General features: G+C 37.6%; 1 protein-coding gene across 5 annotated transcripts; it reads left to right on the forward strand.

Moving 5' to 3' along the window:
- The first annotated feature begins 193 nt into the window (after nt 1-193).
- TRMT6 (tRNA methyltransferase 6 non-catalytic subunit) lies at nt 194-16241 on the forward strand. 5 transcript variants are annotated; one of them, XM_052784253.1, is made up of 11 exons: nt 194-336; nt 2511-2638; nt 3055-3164; nt 6065-6156; nt 6245-6328; nt 8316-8440; nt 9697-10061; nt 10298-10383; nt 13582-13684; nt 13770-13856; nt 15253-16241. In XM_052784253.1, exons 1-11 carry the CDS (start codon nt 236-238, stop codon nt 15424-15426), a joined length of 1455 nt encoding a protein of 484 aa, XP_052640213.1. In that variant the 5' UTR covers nt 194-235; the 3' UTR covers nt 15427-16241. The 5 variants fall into 5 exon arrangements, with proteins under 5 accessions (XP_052640213.1, XP_052640215.1, XP_052640216.1 ...); XM_052784255.1 differs by lacking the exon at nt 3055-3164 and adding an exon at nt 894-1061 and having other exon boundaries at nt 199-336; XM_052784256.1 differs by lacking the exons at nt 3055-3164; nt 6065-6156 and adding an exon at nt 894-1061 and having other exon boundaries at nt 199-336.
- The last annotated feature ends 59 nt before the right edge of the window (nt 16242-16300 follow it).

The raw sequence follows: 16300 nt of genomic DNA on the forward strand, positions 1-16300 counted from the left end.
ATCACGGGGGAGCATGTGGCGCTGCCATGGAGCAGGGGGAGAGGCTCGCCCTCCCTCATTGGCCGGCTCTTGCCCTTCCGAGGGGGTCTCACCCCGCCCACTCGCCCTTCGCTTTGGCGAGTAGTGCTTCATTGCGCAGGCGCCGCCGCCCTCCTCCCGCCCGCTCTGCCATTGGCGGGCGAGCGGCGCGTGCGTACTGGCCACGCCCGCGACGGGAAGCGCACGGGCGGCGGCGATGGAGGATGGTAGGAGTTCGGGCCCGCGCATTTGTGAGGGTGATTGCGCCGTCCTGAAGCGGGACGACGTCTTCAAAGCGGTACCCGTGCTGAGGAGGAGGTGAGGGGCCGGCCTGGGGCTTTTGATCTCGCTTGTCATCTCGGCCGAGGTTTCTGCCTTCCCTTCTCCCCACCCTCTCGTGAGGAGACTCCAACGGTCGTCGCGCGGCCCCGCCTGAGGGAAGGGGGGTGCCGATGTGACCCACAGCTTTAGTGCGGTGCCAGTCAGAAATAACGGCCTCGCTAGGCCGATGTGACAAGCAGCGTGAAAGATTTTAATGCCGCCTCAGTTCCTATGATCAAAAAAAACCCCGGAAGATCTCCTGGCTGCGTTTCTTGTAAGAATTTGAAAGATATTTAAGATGGTTTTTTCTTGTCGGTGTCAAACTGGTGCCGATTGAAGAGGAGAAAAGGTGCAGTAGCCTGAAAAGCATATCTTCGTCATACTTATCTCGCTGTGGCATGTAATTTCTGCGAGATGCGGCATTTCCTTGTTAATAGGGATTGGCTTCAGTGTTCTCATCGGTGTTAGACTGTAGGAAGATGCTAGCTGTGGGTTCTGGATAATTACTGCTTTGGAGAGGATGCTATGAAAGGTCTCCTATTTCTTTTTCCTAGGCCAACTGGCATAGCAAGAAGCGCCTGCACCCCAGCAGGAAATACTATAATCAGTGGACACAGCCTGGGCTCTTCCCCTTGCAGCAGACAATTTTATAGACCAATGTGTAGAAGTCAGTATTGGGTAATGTGGCCAGACATCTGATTCAGTAGCATGGAGATTTAAAGGTACTATGCTTGAATGAGACTGGTTTAAAAATGGCATAGCTCAGACCTAGGAATTTGGGAGTACTGGTTATTGACAGGCTTAATGTTCACCAGTAGAATCTGGCACCAAAATCAGGTAGTTACTCTGTTAGCCTGCAAAGCACTGCCAAGATCTGTGCATTAGGTCCCTCTTCAGTTTTTGTTTAAAACCCCTATCACAAAAGAAAGAAAAAAAGTCAAAGAGTAAATATTGCCACGGGAAATTAAATAACTTTTACATTAATTTTTCCTTTTCTATAATCTGATGAGGGTGAGGACACTCCAAGAATATGTGACAATAGCTGTGGTTGGATATTCTGTTTAGAATGGTCATCAGAATGAAATTTGAGCACATGCACACAACTTCTTATCCATTTAAATTATTTTCAGTCATTTCAAGTCTTTTATAGTCATTTATTATTTTAAAAATCTGGGTTGGCAGGGATTAATAGACTTTACAGGAGCAATTATAATGTCCTTAATTTTTTATTAAGAGGATTTGGTAATGTCTCTGACAAAACTTTATTCTTATGCTTTATTTAAATTCTGGATTGTATTTGGGGGTATAAATAATATCATATGTAAAATGTATGCATGAATTGCATACTTCAGTCAGTAGAAAACTGGAAATAACAAAGAACTCAACCTTTTTGCTTAGCTTCAGAATTAGTGATGAGTATAATCAGCATAATAAGAGCTCATATTACTATGTTTTTATTCAGATGTGAGTGTGGCATATACACTGGTACCTGTTTCATTTGACAAGATCGGTATTTCTCTGGTCAGCAAGGAAACCTTTGTAGGTCAGCCTGAAAGTTAAAGGCTTTGTGGATCCTGTTTTGTCTGAAGAAAGAAGAATGCAAACCTCCCTTAGTGCAACCAAAATGAAAGGGATAATAAAATCCCCCCCCCCCCTTTTTTTTTTTGTATTAAACATTTCTAAGATTACAAGACATTCTGCTGTCTGTTTTCTTCATAGTCTTTTGGCAAATGTTATTTCAAAGGAGCTCTGCAAAATACAGGTTCATGCTCATCTTTTTGCACTAATCTGCATGACCTGGTCCAGATTTAATATACTTCAGATTATTTTCATTCCTTGCCTTGTTCTGACTTTCTCTGTCAACAATGGTACTATACAATTCAAGTGCTATATCCTTGTTTTATCTGCAATTTTAGAATTCTTTTGAACTAAAAAAAAATATATTTTTCTTACTGTACGCTTGATTTAAGTTCTTTGTTCTTTTTCTAACCAGTTTCAGTTTAATGTGGTTTTGTGTTTAATAGTAGTTAGCATTTCACTTTTTATGCTTGTCTGGGTTTTCTTCAAGGATATAGGTAAAAATGGCATATATGAAGCTATAGTTTAGTTTGTGGGTTTCAGACATAGTATAAATAATGCTTTTAATATCATTAACTTTTTTATTATTTCAGAAAAATTATTTTTGAGAAGCAGTGGTTCTATCTGGATAATGCCATCGGACATATTTATGGAAGTACATTTGAAGTAACCAGTGGTGGAAACCTCCAGCCAAAGCAAGAGGTGGAAGAGACTACCACAGGTATTACAGAGGATTGACTGGTATTTGGAAAAACGAGTTCCAATTAATTTGCTTCTTTGATAATACCAAAGATGATGGAAAAGCTTTCTATTAATCATTTGTTAACTTAACGTTACTTATATTCTTTCTGTCATAAAAGTGCATGGTTTTGTCTTGATCTGCTGTTTCACTAGCCCTGTAACAAATAAGCTTTTTAATATGGGAGAAAATTTGAATCTTAGTTTGGGTGAAAATACATATATTAAGGTGTATTTTACATATTAAGTTTTATTGATTGCTTAGGCAATAATTTGCAAGGCCATGAAGCATGTGGGTTTAATCCTGAGAAGTCTGCTTTCTGTGAAACTAAAATCATGTTTCTCCAACTTAAAGATATTTAGAGCTAGATTTTACAAATCTATATCCTTTTCCTTTAGAAACAAAAGAAGCAGGTACAGATAATCGTAACATAGTTGACGATGGAAAGTCTCAAAAACTGACTCATGATGACATAAAGGCTTTGAAGGACAAGGGTATTAAAGGACAGGTAAAAATAAGGTTTTGGTGTCATTTCTGTACTACCTTGATGGTTATATTTTAGTTTATGAAATAGGCTATTCTTTTTATGGGTGCATAGATTTTGGTGCTTTTTCTTTGTTCTTCTGCTCAAGTCATGTTTTTCCTAAAGATCTGTTTTTACAAAAATGCAAAGGCTATCTTCAGAGAAAACTTCATGTAAGGTTGGCAACTTTGTCAATAGAGAGTAAAGTATGAATTTTTATGGCATCAGAAGTCATAACAGACAAAAAAAAATACTATTCTGTTAAGGAAATACAGCTTGCATAATCACCTTTTAGCTTTGTTTGTCTATAAGATTCAAAATACTGTTTCTGTGTTACAGACATATTAAAATTGTGCAATAATTAAACTATCAAAGGTGTAGGAAAGGATTATGGATAAACACCGAAGCATTAACAAGTAACACTATGTAACAAATGTACTATCACTGGGCCTCTAGGCGGTACCTACCAAACACATGTGATGCCTGTGTTTTATCTGCACCTCAAAAGCTAGGAATATTCTCAAGAGATCAGTTCTGTTCTGTTAGGAAAGGGATTGGTTTTTACCCTGCACTTTGTCAAAAAGAAGTGAGGCCATCTTAAATGTTAATAAACCATTGCAGCCAGTTCTGTTCTGCACATGTTACCAGGCAAAATTCTCTCTCATCTTTGGTTTACCATTTCTAATAAAAATAAGAAATTGCTCATGCTTACATCAAGTTCATCTCTTTGCATCTTGCTGTTCTGCTTTTGCCTGCTTAATAATGGATGGGTCCAAGGAGTTTAGAATGCTGTCTCTTCTGTTTCCATGGTTGTGCTGCTCGTTGTGTTATCTCTTTGAGAAGAACGTACTAATCGGTCTGATAGCTTTGACGGTTTCTATATGTTCTCATTAGCCGTGGCAGGATCACTCTGCCTTTTCTGTATGTCCTCAGCATGTCTGTGCCATATATCTACCATACTTTTATTTTAGGTTATTGAAATAGCCTACTTTTGTTAACTCTCGTTTCTGAACTGTAGCTGGATATTCATTTTAGACTGTGTTATATTAGCAGCAATAAATATTAGTCTTCCATAAATGTCTGGTAAAATCTGAACTTGTGTTTGTGAATGACATGTCTTTGTGATGCGGGCTCAGTTTAGAGATGATTGTTATTTGAAATAAACCAACCTTGGTGTTAATGGGGTTTGATTTCCCATCACTTTCCAAATCTTCCCAGGTCCTGAGGGATAGGTATTAGTATGAAGACATGAAGTGGCATGTATTCCCAGGGCATTGCATAGTTCTGCAGCTTCCTTTTTGACTTTTGCTTGCCCTAGAGAAATATTCCCCAGTTTTCCCACTGTAAATTTTACTGGAACAAAAAACCCCAACAGAACAACCCAGACATAGCATTTAACTTTTTCCAAGAATAAGGCAAAAAAAGAAAGATATGCTGTTTCACACCATTAATAACATATTTTAAGTGTTTGAAGGACTTTAAGAAATAATGGCTTGAAAAGCAGCAATAGCAAGTGAGAATTACTTGCACTGCTGTATTTTGGAGCAGATTCTTAAAGTGCAATGGGAGAGGCAGTGTCCACATTGAAAATACTCTTGTCATTCCTCACCACCACCCTCTCCAAACTCCTGTGAGGCTGGATTATACTATTGCTCTTCCTACACGTTTAATAGAAACTTACAATTTTAGCAATTAAACTACTTTGATCACAACAACCAAAATAGCACTCTGCAGCATTTGTTCTTGTATTGCAGGCATGGAGACAAACCCTGAGCAATGGAAATTTTTTTTTGTTGGAGGTCTTAGTGATCCCTCCAGCTGGAACCCAAAAATATGAGGAAGAGTTGGATTGTCAAAGGGAGGAGATTAGAACAAGGAGACCAGGAAACAAAAACTGGAATTCTAGGAAAACCTGGGAGCTGGAGAAGGAAGAAGTCAGCAGGAGTATTGTAGGAAATTGTAAATGCTAAGGAGTTTGACATCATGCAAGGAGTTGGTACAGGAGCCTAGCACAATTTGGGAGACAGACAGAATTAAGTGGGGTAAGGGAGATGTCTGATAAGTATCCAGAGTATAGGGGAAGAACTAGCACAAGATGGAAAAAAGATACCTGCAGAGATAGAGATGCTAAAGTCAGACAAGAGACCCAAAGAGGAAGGCAGGAGCTGGATTAAAGTAAATATTACATATGACATCAGGTTCCTTGTTTTGTTTTGGTTTTGTAAGATATTTTTGCCTGTATAGCTTCACACAGGACTTGAGGTACTGTCATGCAATCCAGTTACTATGGGGAATGTTACACTGACAGAATATATGTCAGTTGTGCCATAGTAACTGACAATAAACATAACTCTGCCTCATTGTAAATGCAGGATAATTGAAAGTAGCTAATCACTTAGAGGAGGCAGGGTAGTGTCATTCACATTCAGCATAGGATAAGAATATTTAGGTACTAAGGCTTCACAGTAAGGGCTGAAATAACGACTTGCTGATGCTGAAAGGAATAATCCTGCTTTTTCTTCATTTCTGGCCATACAGGTCTGCCCTCTCTCATGGGTTAGTTCTGGCACCTACCAGACTCCTTCCCGACAAAATAGCCCATTTCCAGGATAACCATTTTCAGTTTATCATTTTTATGCTGGCATTATGTAGTTAAAAAGGACACCTAGACACAGAAGTATATGATTAAATTCCTGCACATAGTCAGGGTAGTGCTTTGCTTGTCATGTTGATTAATAGAAATTTACTTTGCCATTAATGTCAATAGAAGTTAATGGTATACATGCCTTTACTGCAAGAAAATATTTTCAGTGTTTTTTAAAAAAATACTATATATGAAATGAATGAGAAATAAATACCAGCTATAATAAACTGTCTCTTCCAAGGAAATAGTTCAACAGTTAATAGAGAACAGTACAACATTCAGAGACAAAACAGAATTTGCTCAAGATAAATACATAAAGAAGAAGAAAAAAAAGTAAGTGAATTTTAAAATGTGGAAAATACTTAGTAGTTCTCTAATTTGTTGAGCTTGAAATAAGACTATTACTATGTGTTTCTTACAGATATGAGGCAGTTATTACAATTGTGAAACCATCCACTCGCATTCTTTCAACAATGTATTATGCAAGGGAACCTGGAAAAATTAAGTAAGTTTTCGTTTTGTTTCTTTTTTTAAATTGTAACAGAAAGATATTTTAATATTTTTCAAAATACCTGTATTATACTAGAGTATATATGTCGCAGATGGAGTGACGCACTTTGCTTGTAAGGGAGAAGTAGCAATATGTTTATTGATATAAAATAGCAATTTAACAAGGTTTGATAGTAAATGCATCAGTGGTTTAACAAGATTCTATAGCAAGGTATGCTTGATTATTTACTGCATAGAGGACAGGGTCAGACAAAACTGTCAGGGAGACCCTCCTGTCGAGTCACGAGGTTCAGAGTGGACCCCCTTGTGTTCTAAACTCCTCAGAGAGGAGTCTACGTGTGGCTGGATTCACTCCTAGTCCCAGACTTGGTCAACAGTTTATATCTAAAGGATTATATACGTGCAATCAATCCTTTACATCACTTAGCTAAGATTTCAAAGTTTAGCATGCTTTTAATCACTTACTGAGAATCCGTTGCGGCAAGGACTCCCTCAGCCTTGAGGAGTAACCTTGAGAGGTGTCCCTACTCAAGGGGAGATCCTGGCATTCAGTCTGCTGCCATGTAGGAGAGCTCAATGGGCCCTGGGCTGTCTGCTATTTATGGAGTAAGATAATTTACATACTGACTACAGATGTTAGTTTCTTCCAAATTTGGCTTGAGTCGGACATTGACCAGCATGGTGGTTAGGTGGGTGCATTGCTTGAATTAGCCCTTGGCTATCGTGTTGTTATCTGTCTCTCCTGAATCCACATGACCGGACGAATCCGTTACGACCCCCACTGGTGATTATCACTTGAGCAGGGTTATGGGATATACAGGTCAGGTTTGGGGGGGGCAGGGAGCACAACGTCACAATACAATACTCACATTTCTTCTTTTTTTCCTGTTAATGGAAAGATTGCAAATTCCTGAAAAATAATGTGATATAGAAAACGAATCAATATGCTATTGCAGCAAAGAGGAAAGCTGTTTTGCATGCAGCATCAACTTTTACCAAATTTCCCTACCACCACCATCTTGCTAATTACCTATGTAGGCAGAGGCTCTTTGCATTTTCAGAGGTATCTCTTACCTGGTTTTGGTCAGTGGCATATCGTCTCTTTTCTGGCTCAGTAATGAAAATAACAAGCCACCTACCAGAAGCAGGGGTTTTTGTCTTTAGTGTGTTAGGGATTCAAAATCTTCTTCAATCAGAAGTCTCGAGAGTTTAAAAACATGGAGTTAACGTTCAGGGGTGGGAGTGGGGGGGCAATGACAGCAGAGATCTAGCTGCATTTGATTTTCTCTTACCTAAATTAAATGATACATTGTAACAGACATTGTTTAAGATGGACTGATTATTTTTAAAGTAGCAATAGTAGATCTGAGAAGCTGAGCTTGAAAACCTGAAATTTATGTTATTTAAGGCTTCTCAAACCTTTTTCCTTCTCTTTCCTCCATCTCCTTCACTTGGCTTTATTTATCTATTAAGATCAGTTGTGATTTCCTTGGCCATCACCAAGTCTCTTCAGTGCATGTGCTATAGTCAGTAGTTAGGTTTTGATCCTGGATTGCAGGTGGTGCGTGCTACTGCCAAACAGATGAAAATCACAAAGAATACATTACTGGATTAGGAAATGCATTCAAATACCATTTGTTCTTTACCAAACTGACATGTCAGAGAAAACAAAAAAAAAGAAAAGTTTAAAAATATTTTGTCTGACACGGCATGTGATGTCCACTTAAGTATGTACACCCTACTTCATATCCTACTTTTGCTATGCCCTGCTAATTTCTTGTTGGCTCTGGTTCTGGTCCTTCTTTATTACCAGATGGTTAATTTTAAGTTTCTGCTCTGCATGGTGACTCTGAAGACCACTATGCTGTTCCTGAAAACCTACCTGTAATCCAACTTTTTTTGACAGGCTCCTGAGCTGATACGTAGTATTTCTAACTCTAAGAAAACTAACTTGATATTTCTTAAAACCCTTTGTCTTCTAGCCACTTGCGATATGACACCCTAGCTCAGATGTTGACTTTAGGAAACATCCGTGCTGGCAACAAGATGATTGTAATGGAAACGTGTGCAGGCCTTGTGCTGGGTGCGGTGATGGAGCGAATGGGAGGCAAGTAACACGGTAGCTTTGGTAATGTACAGACTGAGGCCTTACTTGAAACTTAAGAAATACGCATCTCTGATACTTTTAAAAGGCAGTACTCAAAATACTTTCCTCAGTTTTTAAAATCTACTTTTACTGTCTCCAGTATTCAGAGAGATACTTGTTTTTCCATTGGAGAAAGTTGTATTTTGCATATTTCAGTTGGATTTATTTTTCACTATTTAAAAAAAAAAGATTAAAGTTGATATCACTGTACATTTAGTTTCTGTCTCAGCATAATGACATTGTGTTCAGAAAAGGCTGTAAGCAGCTTGTATGCAGATTCTTCCCAGGCTCCTGGGAAGTCTGGGAAAGTGAATGGCAGAAAACAGGAATAGTAACACTGGAATTCAGACAGCCCGCAGCACTGAAAATGTTGTCATTCCTCTTGTTCACTGCACCAGAGATTTAATGTCTGCAAAACGTGTAGTTTAAAAGTAGTATGTGACATTTTCTTGAACATATTCTAGAAGTTTGACCTGTTTTTTTATTTCTCAAACTCAGTTAATTAGTTTAATCATAAATCATTCAAAGACACTAGACAGAGGTGACAATTATATTCCAGAAGCCCAGAAAGGTAGGAAGTGTGATGTAATGTTGTGCACCCAGATGTGTTGTCTGTTGACTGAGAAGCACACAGGCAGTTGTACTATAAATTGGTTTTGTTTCAGCAACTCTTGGCCATAGGGATACTTTCTGAAGTACATTAAGTAAGATGCAATTTCAATGTAACTATTTAAAAGTTCTTTTTAGTATGTTTAAACATCTGACATCTTTTCCTTTAACGTCTGGATGTTGAAGAATTTTTTTGCCTATTAATGCTGCTTAAATTAGCTTTTTCTTTTTTTTATCAAAACCACTCCGTGGTTATAAGTAACAAATACTGTAGAAAATTTTTCTTTTAAATCTTAATTAAATTAGCTTTTCTAACAATTTGCCACTGCCTATATGTTCTGTGCTAATCCTAAATACATGTTTAATACATGCATAATCTTTGAGTTACCTTGTCCTTTTGAGTTGCAGTAACTGTTGTCCTTCCAATAAAGATTTTCTACCTTGAGGCATACTTTAGCAGCCTGTTAAATTTGATGAAGGTTAGATTAAAAGCAGGCAATTTACTTACGTATTCTTAAGTGAATGCTTCATTTAAGCATTTTTGCTTAAATATTCTATTTAAGAAATTCTAGCTTTCCAGTGTGTTTTTGATTCTTTTGCTCTCATAGGCTATGGATCCATTATTCAGATGTATCCAGGAGGAGGACCTGTTAGAGCTGCTACCAGTTGTTTTGGATTTCCAAAACTTTTTTTCGATAATCTTCATGAATTTCCTCTCAGCAAAGTGGATAGTCTCCTCTCTGGAACATTTTCTACAGAGACTCTGCCTTCAGAACCTGAAGATAATGCGCTACTGGAAGAAGAAAGCAACGGATTGACTGATGAGAAGCAGACTTCCCTACAGGAAGCAGAAGAGGAATCTGCTACTGAAGCAGCTATGGAGATAAGCCAAACAGAAGAGCAAGAAACAATGGACATTAATGCTGAAGATGTAGAATTTAAAGAGAACAAAGAAAAAGAAAATAAAGAAAATGTAAGAATATTTGTTGTGGCTATTCAAATTTTACGTCTATATACTTAAAATTCTGCCGTCTGAATCAGACATGCTGAAATACAGCTTATTCAGGTGTTAAAATGGAACTCTGGAAGTTGTCTTTTGTCTTTCATTAAACCACCTAAGATGCAAAAAATGAAAATTCAGTCCATGCAATAGTGATCTAATATATAATTACCAGTTAAAGTGCAAACTATTTGTTTTGTTGTTCAAAGGTTCGGCAAAAGCAAAGAAAACAATGGGAGAGAAGGAAAAAGCTAATAGAAACTGCTGCTTTGTTGAGAGAGAAGAATGCTGATGGGTGAGTTTGTTTGTAATCAGAAAGGTCTTCTGCTTGAAAACACATCTACGGAAAATAATTTCCTTTGAAACAAATAAAAGCTTTGTTTGAAAAATACCATAATTTTTTTCTTAATATTTACAAGCAAGCAGTCAACCCAGGTGTGGGGGGGGTCTTGTTTGGTTCTGGCTGAGCTTTTTTCTGTTATTTAAATGGTTTGAAATGTCATGATGTAAAAGTCATAGTTTCCTGACTAGCTGTGAGTAAACTTTAAAAAAAAAAAAAAAATCTATTCTATCCAAAGAGAAACAGAATCCAGGTAGAATTTAAATGACTGACAATAAAAATCAGAAGATTCTAACTGGCAAAGCAGAACCTCAGGTTTTAAGTTTATTAAATTGAAACTAAGTTTGTTGTTTTGGGGTGTTGGTTGGTTGGTTTGTTTTTAGAAACTCATTTCTTTTTTACACAGGAAAAACACATAACTTCATTTTACCTGCTTTAGCCAGGATTGATTGTTCCCAAGGAACAATTTCACATTAAGATTTAATATCAGAAGTTTAAAACAAATACGATAAACATATTCCTAGAAATTCAGCCCCACAATAGTGCAAGAGCATTTGGTGGTTGTGACTTTTTCATGATGTTCTTAGCAAATGCTGGAGTGATTTGAGTTTCAACTAACATTGATTTAATTCATTTAATAACATTCATATTAATTTTTTCCTCCTAAGAATATTGGCTCACTGGGAATAAAGCCGTTCTGCTCAGATAAATGTTAATACACATTTATTGGTTATGTTTAAATGCTTGTGTAATTTTTGGTTTTATTATTATGAAATGTTTTAACTCATGCTCATTCATATTTTAGTATATCTCATCTAGCATATTCAAGTCACAGAATTAGCATTTTCTGTAAAGATGCAGAGGCAGGTCATTCCGTGTTCTCTGAAGCAATAAAACGTTAAAGGAGGTTTGTAAAAGTACTGCACATCTGTTTGGCAGCAGCAGCACCACTGGTGATGCCTGTGGATGACCATTAAGCTGCCTCAACAGTGGTAGTGTTTTGTGCTGGTTTTACCGCTGTCCCCTGCACCTATCATTATAATTGATGTCTGTGCATAGTCTGGCAAAGCAAAAATTAATGTTTGACTTCACTTGATTCTTCCTGTAACGTAAAATAGTATATTCAGTTGTTGATCGAGTTCAAGGAAGCCTATTTAATATTTGTCTCTTGTTCATTTGTTGTCAATCACTTGCATACTTCTTCTGTCCTTTGTAATGCATGAAAGCTGTAACAAATTATATGCTTGAAGGGATGAGTGATTTCTTGCTCTAGGAAGCCTTCAGCATGATGGGGGGGAAGAGAAGTTTATGGTTGCCTGAAGGCACTGTCCCAGATGGCTCCATCAGGATCACCCTTCTTTAGTCATCTGCCTTTTATAGCCCGCCATTTGTTTAGATCAAGAACCACAGGGTACATACACTGCTAAGCCAGGAAAAATTGGCATGGAATAAAGAAATGCTTCAAGCTAATGACTTGGCATGTGAGAATTAGGCAGGGAAGTTAGGATTTTATTTTGTTTTGTTTTGTTTTGCAAGAGAGAAACGGCAGAAGGATAAGTAAAAGCTGGTTAACATTGGAGGTGGGGAGAAAGATTAGGACTTAACTGTCAGAGTAAAAAACTGGTTGTTAGGTAAAGATGGGCATCAACTTTAGGAGAATTGCTTCTTGAGGTCCTGAATTGTACAACGTTTATGTCTTCTGTGCTGTTATGTGGTAAAACATTGCTTGTACTAGATCTATTTGTTAATTCTGTTCATGAGAGTTGAAGCCCGTCATAGGTCTTTGAGGGGGAGAAAAGGAAGACAATTCATTAGGGATTTGGTATTCTTCTAAAGATGACTTTTTGAAGATAGACTATTAAGTTTTTCTGATACAGTGAAAACAGAAACTGGTTTATAGACACTCCACGTGTTCAGAATTAGACCACAATCCCTCTCTACCCTTCCCTGCCCTTCCTCTACCTCCTCCTTCTCCCCTCTCACCCATTACATTAATTTCACGACTGGCCAGACTACCTGCTGACAGCAGTATGTGCTGCCATATGAGAGAACAGAATTTGATTTTTCAGAGTCTCTCTCATCTCTCACTTACCTTCCTGTTGTCTGGCAGAGCTCCTGGCAGTGTCAGTGCAGCACTCCAAGCCTTCCGAGGCACAGTCTGGAGTCTTTTTTCTTTACAGTCCACTTGGTTAATTACTGGAACACAATTTTTTGAGATTTGGAATTAGGGTTAAATCTGTAGCCTGCAAGGCCATGGCCAGCAGAAAACTGAAACAGAAGCAACTGTAAAATTGTCTCGCCTCTTTATATCCATTGTGTTTAGAAAATTGAACCTCAATTTTTACCTCCCTTTTGTTAGGCAAGTTTGATGGTATCTCCAGTGATGTACATTCTGCTGGAGAACAAATGTTAATCAATTGATGGGTCTTTTCATATAGTAACCGTATACTAGAGAAGTAGTTTAATTAGCCCATTCTTTCTGCACAAGTACAACTTATTAACTCACTGAATCTTAACCATTTCTTGCAGTATAGTTTAGCAGTGGGGTTGGGTTTTTTTTGGTAAAAACTCTAGATACCTGTGGAGAATCTTAAGCATCTGTAAATACGAGTTATAATCTGATATTAAAATGAGGATGAAGAAGAAAATACGAAGCCTTTAAGTTGGCAAGGACATAATTTCTTTTTAAAAGGTTTTCAGTCATGCCCATTAAGGGATTATTTTCTCTTTAAGTAATAACTTTTTTATATAAAACTGTATTTAATGAAGATTACCCAGTCTAAAGAATCATGACTCAGGTTACATTCTAAGCAACAATTAGCAGTCACAAAATTTAAATTGTATTTGGACAATGGTCTTAGGGTAGAGAAAGCAGCATGCAAATTCTTGGGTTGTAAGAATTATTGTGGAGCTCAACACAGCTTCTGCAATGCGTTTAATATACTGCACTGTAGGGAACAAGTGTTTTATTCTCTTAATTATGCAAGTAGGAAATCATGATTTGTTTTTATATTTGGGGAGTTGTTAGAGCCATGAAAACATGCCGATTAGCAACATTTAAGCTATAATTGATCGCTGTGCTAAGTAGGAGAAAATGTCACTTGAATAGGCTTTAGAAGCAGAAAACTAATGCACGTGAAATTTCTTCTGCAGCTTAATTGTAGCCAGCAAGTTTCATCCCACTCCTTTACTGCTTTCTTTATTGGAATTTGTTGCTCCTTCAAGGCCTTTTGTTGTCTACTGCCAGTATAAAGAGGTAAATCAAGTATGTTACTTTAGCTGTTACCGTTCAAGTTTGAGACTATTCTGCTGTATAACCTACTGTTTGGGTTTTTTTTAAGCCATTATTAGAATGTTACACAAAGCTGAGGGAAAGAGGCGGTGTTATTAACCTAAAGCTGTCTGAAACCTGGCTACGAAACTACCAGGTAAGGATTCCAGTAAGTGGCTGTCAAAACTGCAATACTAGGGAGCAAAACACTCTCCGAAAATATGGTTTTTGGACTGACTAAAACAATGTATAAGCTCATGCATGTGTTTTACCTGAGAGCAGCGGGAAAATATTCTGAAGAGTTTTAATGCTTCATTGCAACAATTTCAAATGGAAATACTTTATTTTCTTCTTACAAAGCATTTCATTTAAACATTTTGCTGAAATACTTGTAGCACACTGACAGATGTAATAGTTGTGCTGTTTTAGTGGCTAGCCTAAAGCAAGGGACAATCTAATGTCGTATAAGAGAGGTGTAGCAAAATACTGCACGTGTTTATTCATTTCCAGTTGGTTTGATGGCTGAAAAAAAAAAAATTTGTAACGTTAAGAATGGTGGTGACTTACAAAGTCAGTGTCTTCAAATAACATGCTTCATGGAACTAAAGTAACAAGAAGTTTCCAGTCTGGGAACTGAACAATGAACACAAGGTGAGGGGAGAATGTCTCCACAGTGAAAAATGTCAGTTGGACTAACTTTGTTGGAACAAGATGTTTGCAAATGTGGAGTACCCTCTGAACTACGGAGTAGAAGCATGTCTGATCTCTAAGCAGCTCACCACCTCTGAAGAGGTTCTTGCATTTTACTGACTTTCTCCTTGCCCATAGCTTCTGGAGTCCATAAGAAATTACTGTTTAGGGGATGACTTAATTCAAGGGTGGCCACAATTACTGACTATTGATCAGGCAACCAAATTGGGAATGATTAGGAGATTCATAGATGAAGATGTTCACCCAAGTTAGGCTTGGCAACGGTTACTGTGTCCAGGTGCAGTTAGGAACAATACACATAAATCAGCTTAGACCTGTGATGGCAGTCAAAGCAAGGAGGAAGCATAAGCAAAGAGAAAGCATTTACAGAAACGTGTAACGTAGCTCAAAGTGATGGTCCGTTGCTGTGTCTTACCTTAAGGGGGTAGCTATGTAAAGATTATACTGACAGAACTGGAAATTACTGCATTACTTAATGCTGTTGTGTTAAGACCAGCTGTGGTTTCTTGCAAAGTGCACCAGTTCTGAACACATTAATGAGACTTCAATGTATCACAGACCTTGACTTTATAACTTTGCTGGAAATGCCACGAAGAAGTAATCAGTAAGGCAGCAGCCTGTATTCTTACATATTTCTGTAACTGGTTTCTGGTATGCAGATACTTCGCCCTTTAAAGATAAATACACTTTTCAAATGGCTGTTTGTTGTGGTGGCTGGAAAAAAAAATTACATCTTACACTGTAAGCTTAAATTGCACAATTTGATGTGCACATACAGAGTGAGTTTTTACAGATGCTTGTTGGGTTTTTTTGTTTGTTTGGGTTTGTTGTTTTTTTTAAAGGTCTTACCAGATCGAAGCCATCCAAAACTGACAATGAGCGGAGGTGGAGGGTACCTTCTGTCTGGTACCACTGTTGTCTTGGATAAGGGCAAATCAGATTCTAGTAGTTTAGAAGCACTGAAGATGGAAGAGCCATCATCTAAAAGATGCAAAGTTCAAGACCTTCATTGTTAATATTTGAAGTATTGATTTGTTTTTTTAGATCTCAGGAGTCTTACTGTTAGTAAAATAACAGGTATACTTTCTGTGCTCTTGACAGCACAGAAATTGTACCTGTCATACATCTGTCAGCAAAAAGCATCAGAACTGTGTGGTAGGGAGGATTGTCTTGCTCTTTACCAGTTTACACGATCAGAACGAGAAGCAAGTGTCCCTTGGAAGCAAATGTCACACTGAAAACACAGTAACTTCAAAAAGAAGAGAAGATCAAGAGAAGATAGAACATCAGTGAAGGCATTCTGTTTGTTTGTTGCCAAAAGTGGATATGACAAAGTAGTTTTTTAAAAGGTTGAGTCCGAATCAACACATCTTACTTAGCTCCCCATTTTCCCAGGACAGCATCAGGGTAAAACATTCTGTGTAGTGATCTGCTCCCCCTTTGGACACAGAACCCAGGTGCGTTCAGTAGTTTAAGGAAGTAGAATGAACAGCAAGTCATACACTTTTCTTTCCAAAGGAACAATAAAAAGAGAATAAGACCAGAACTATACAGCATGACCTCATGTTTTCCTGAAATAAATACAGAAGAGAAAGTGCATGTTCATAAATTAAAATACCAAATATTTAAACAGAATGTCTTTATTAGTATTGCCTGTCATTTTCCTGGGAGTTGTTGTATGTTTTTATTTTAAGATATGGCTATTTTGAAAACTGCTATATGTATATATATTTATTCTACTGTTTTATCTTTAATGATGTGTAGCTTTTTTATTAATTTTTTTTAACTTTGCATCTGCCATTTCAATTAAACTGCAGGATGTTTTTCCTAATGAGATTTATTTTCTTTTTCTTACTTTTCTCCTCTTTTTGGAAATAAAAGGGTCTAGCA

This window comes from Harpia harpyja, chromosome 4 (genome assembly GCF_026419915.1).
Source record: "Harpia harpyja isolate bHarHar1 chromosome 4, bHarHar1 primary haplotype, whole genome shotgun sequence".
In the NCBI taxonomy this organism is placed as follows: domain Eukaryota; kingdom Metazoa; phylum Chordata; class Aves; order Accipitriformes; family Accipitridae; genus Harpia; species Harpia harpyja.

Bases quoted from the DNA above. Each gene is read 5' to 3' on its own strand.
- TRMT6 (XM_052784253.1), top strand. From the start codon at position 236: ATGGAGGATGGTAGGAGTTCGGGCCCGCGCATTTGTGAGGGTGATTGC. The intron at 3,165-6,064 runs GTAAAAATAAGG...GTCTCTTCCAAG, and splicing joins ACAAGGGTATTAAAGGACAG to GAAATAGTTCAACAGTTAAT. The intron at 10,384-13,581 runs GTGAGTTTGTTT...TTTCTTCTGCAG, and splicing joins AGAGAGAAGAATGCTGATGG to CTTAATTGTAGCCAGCAAGT.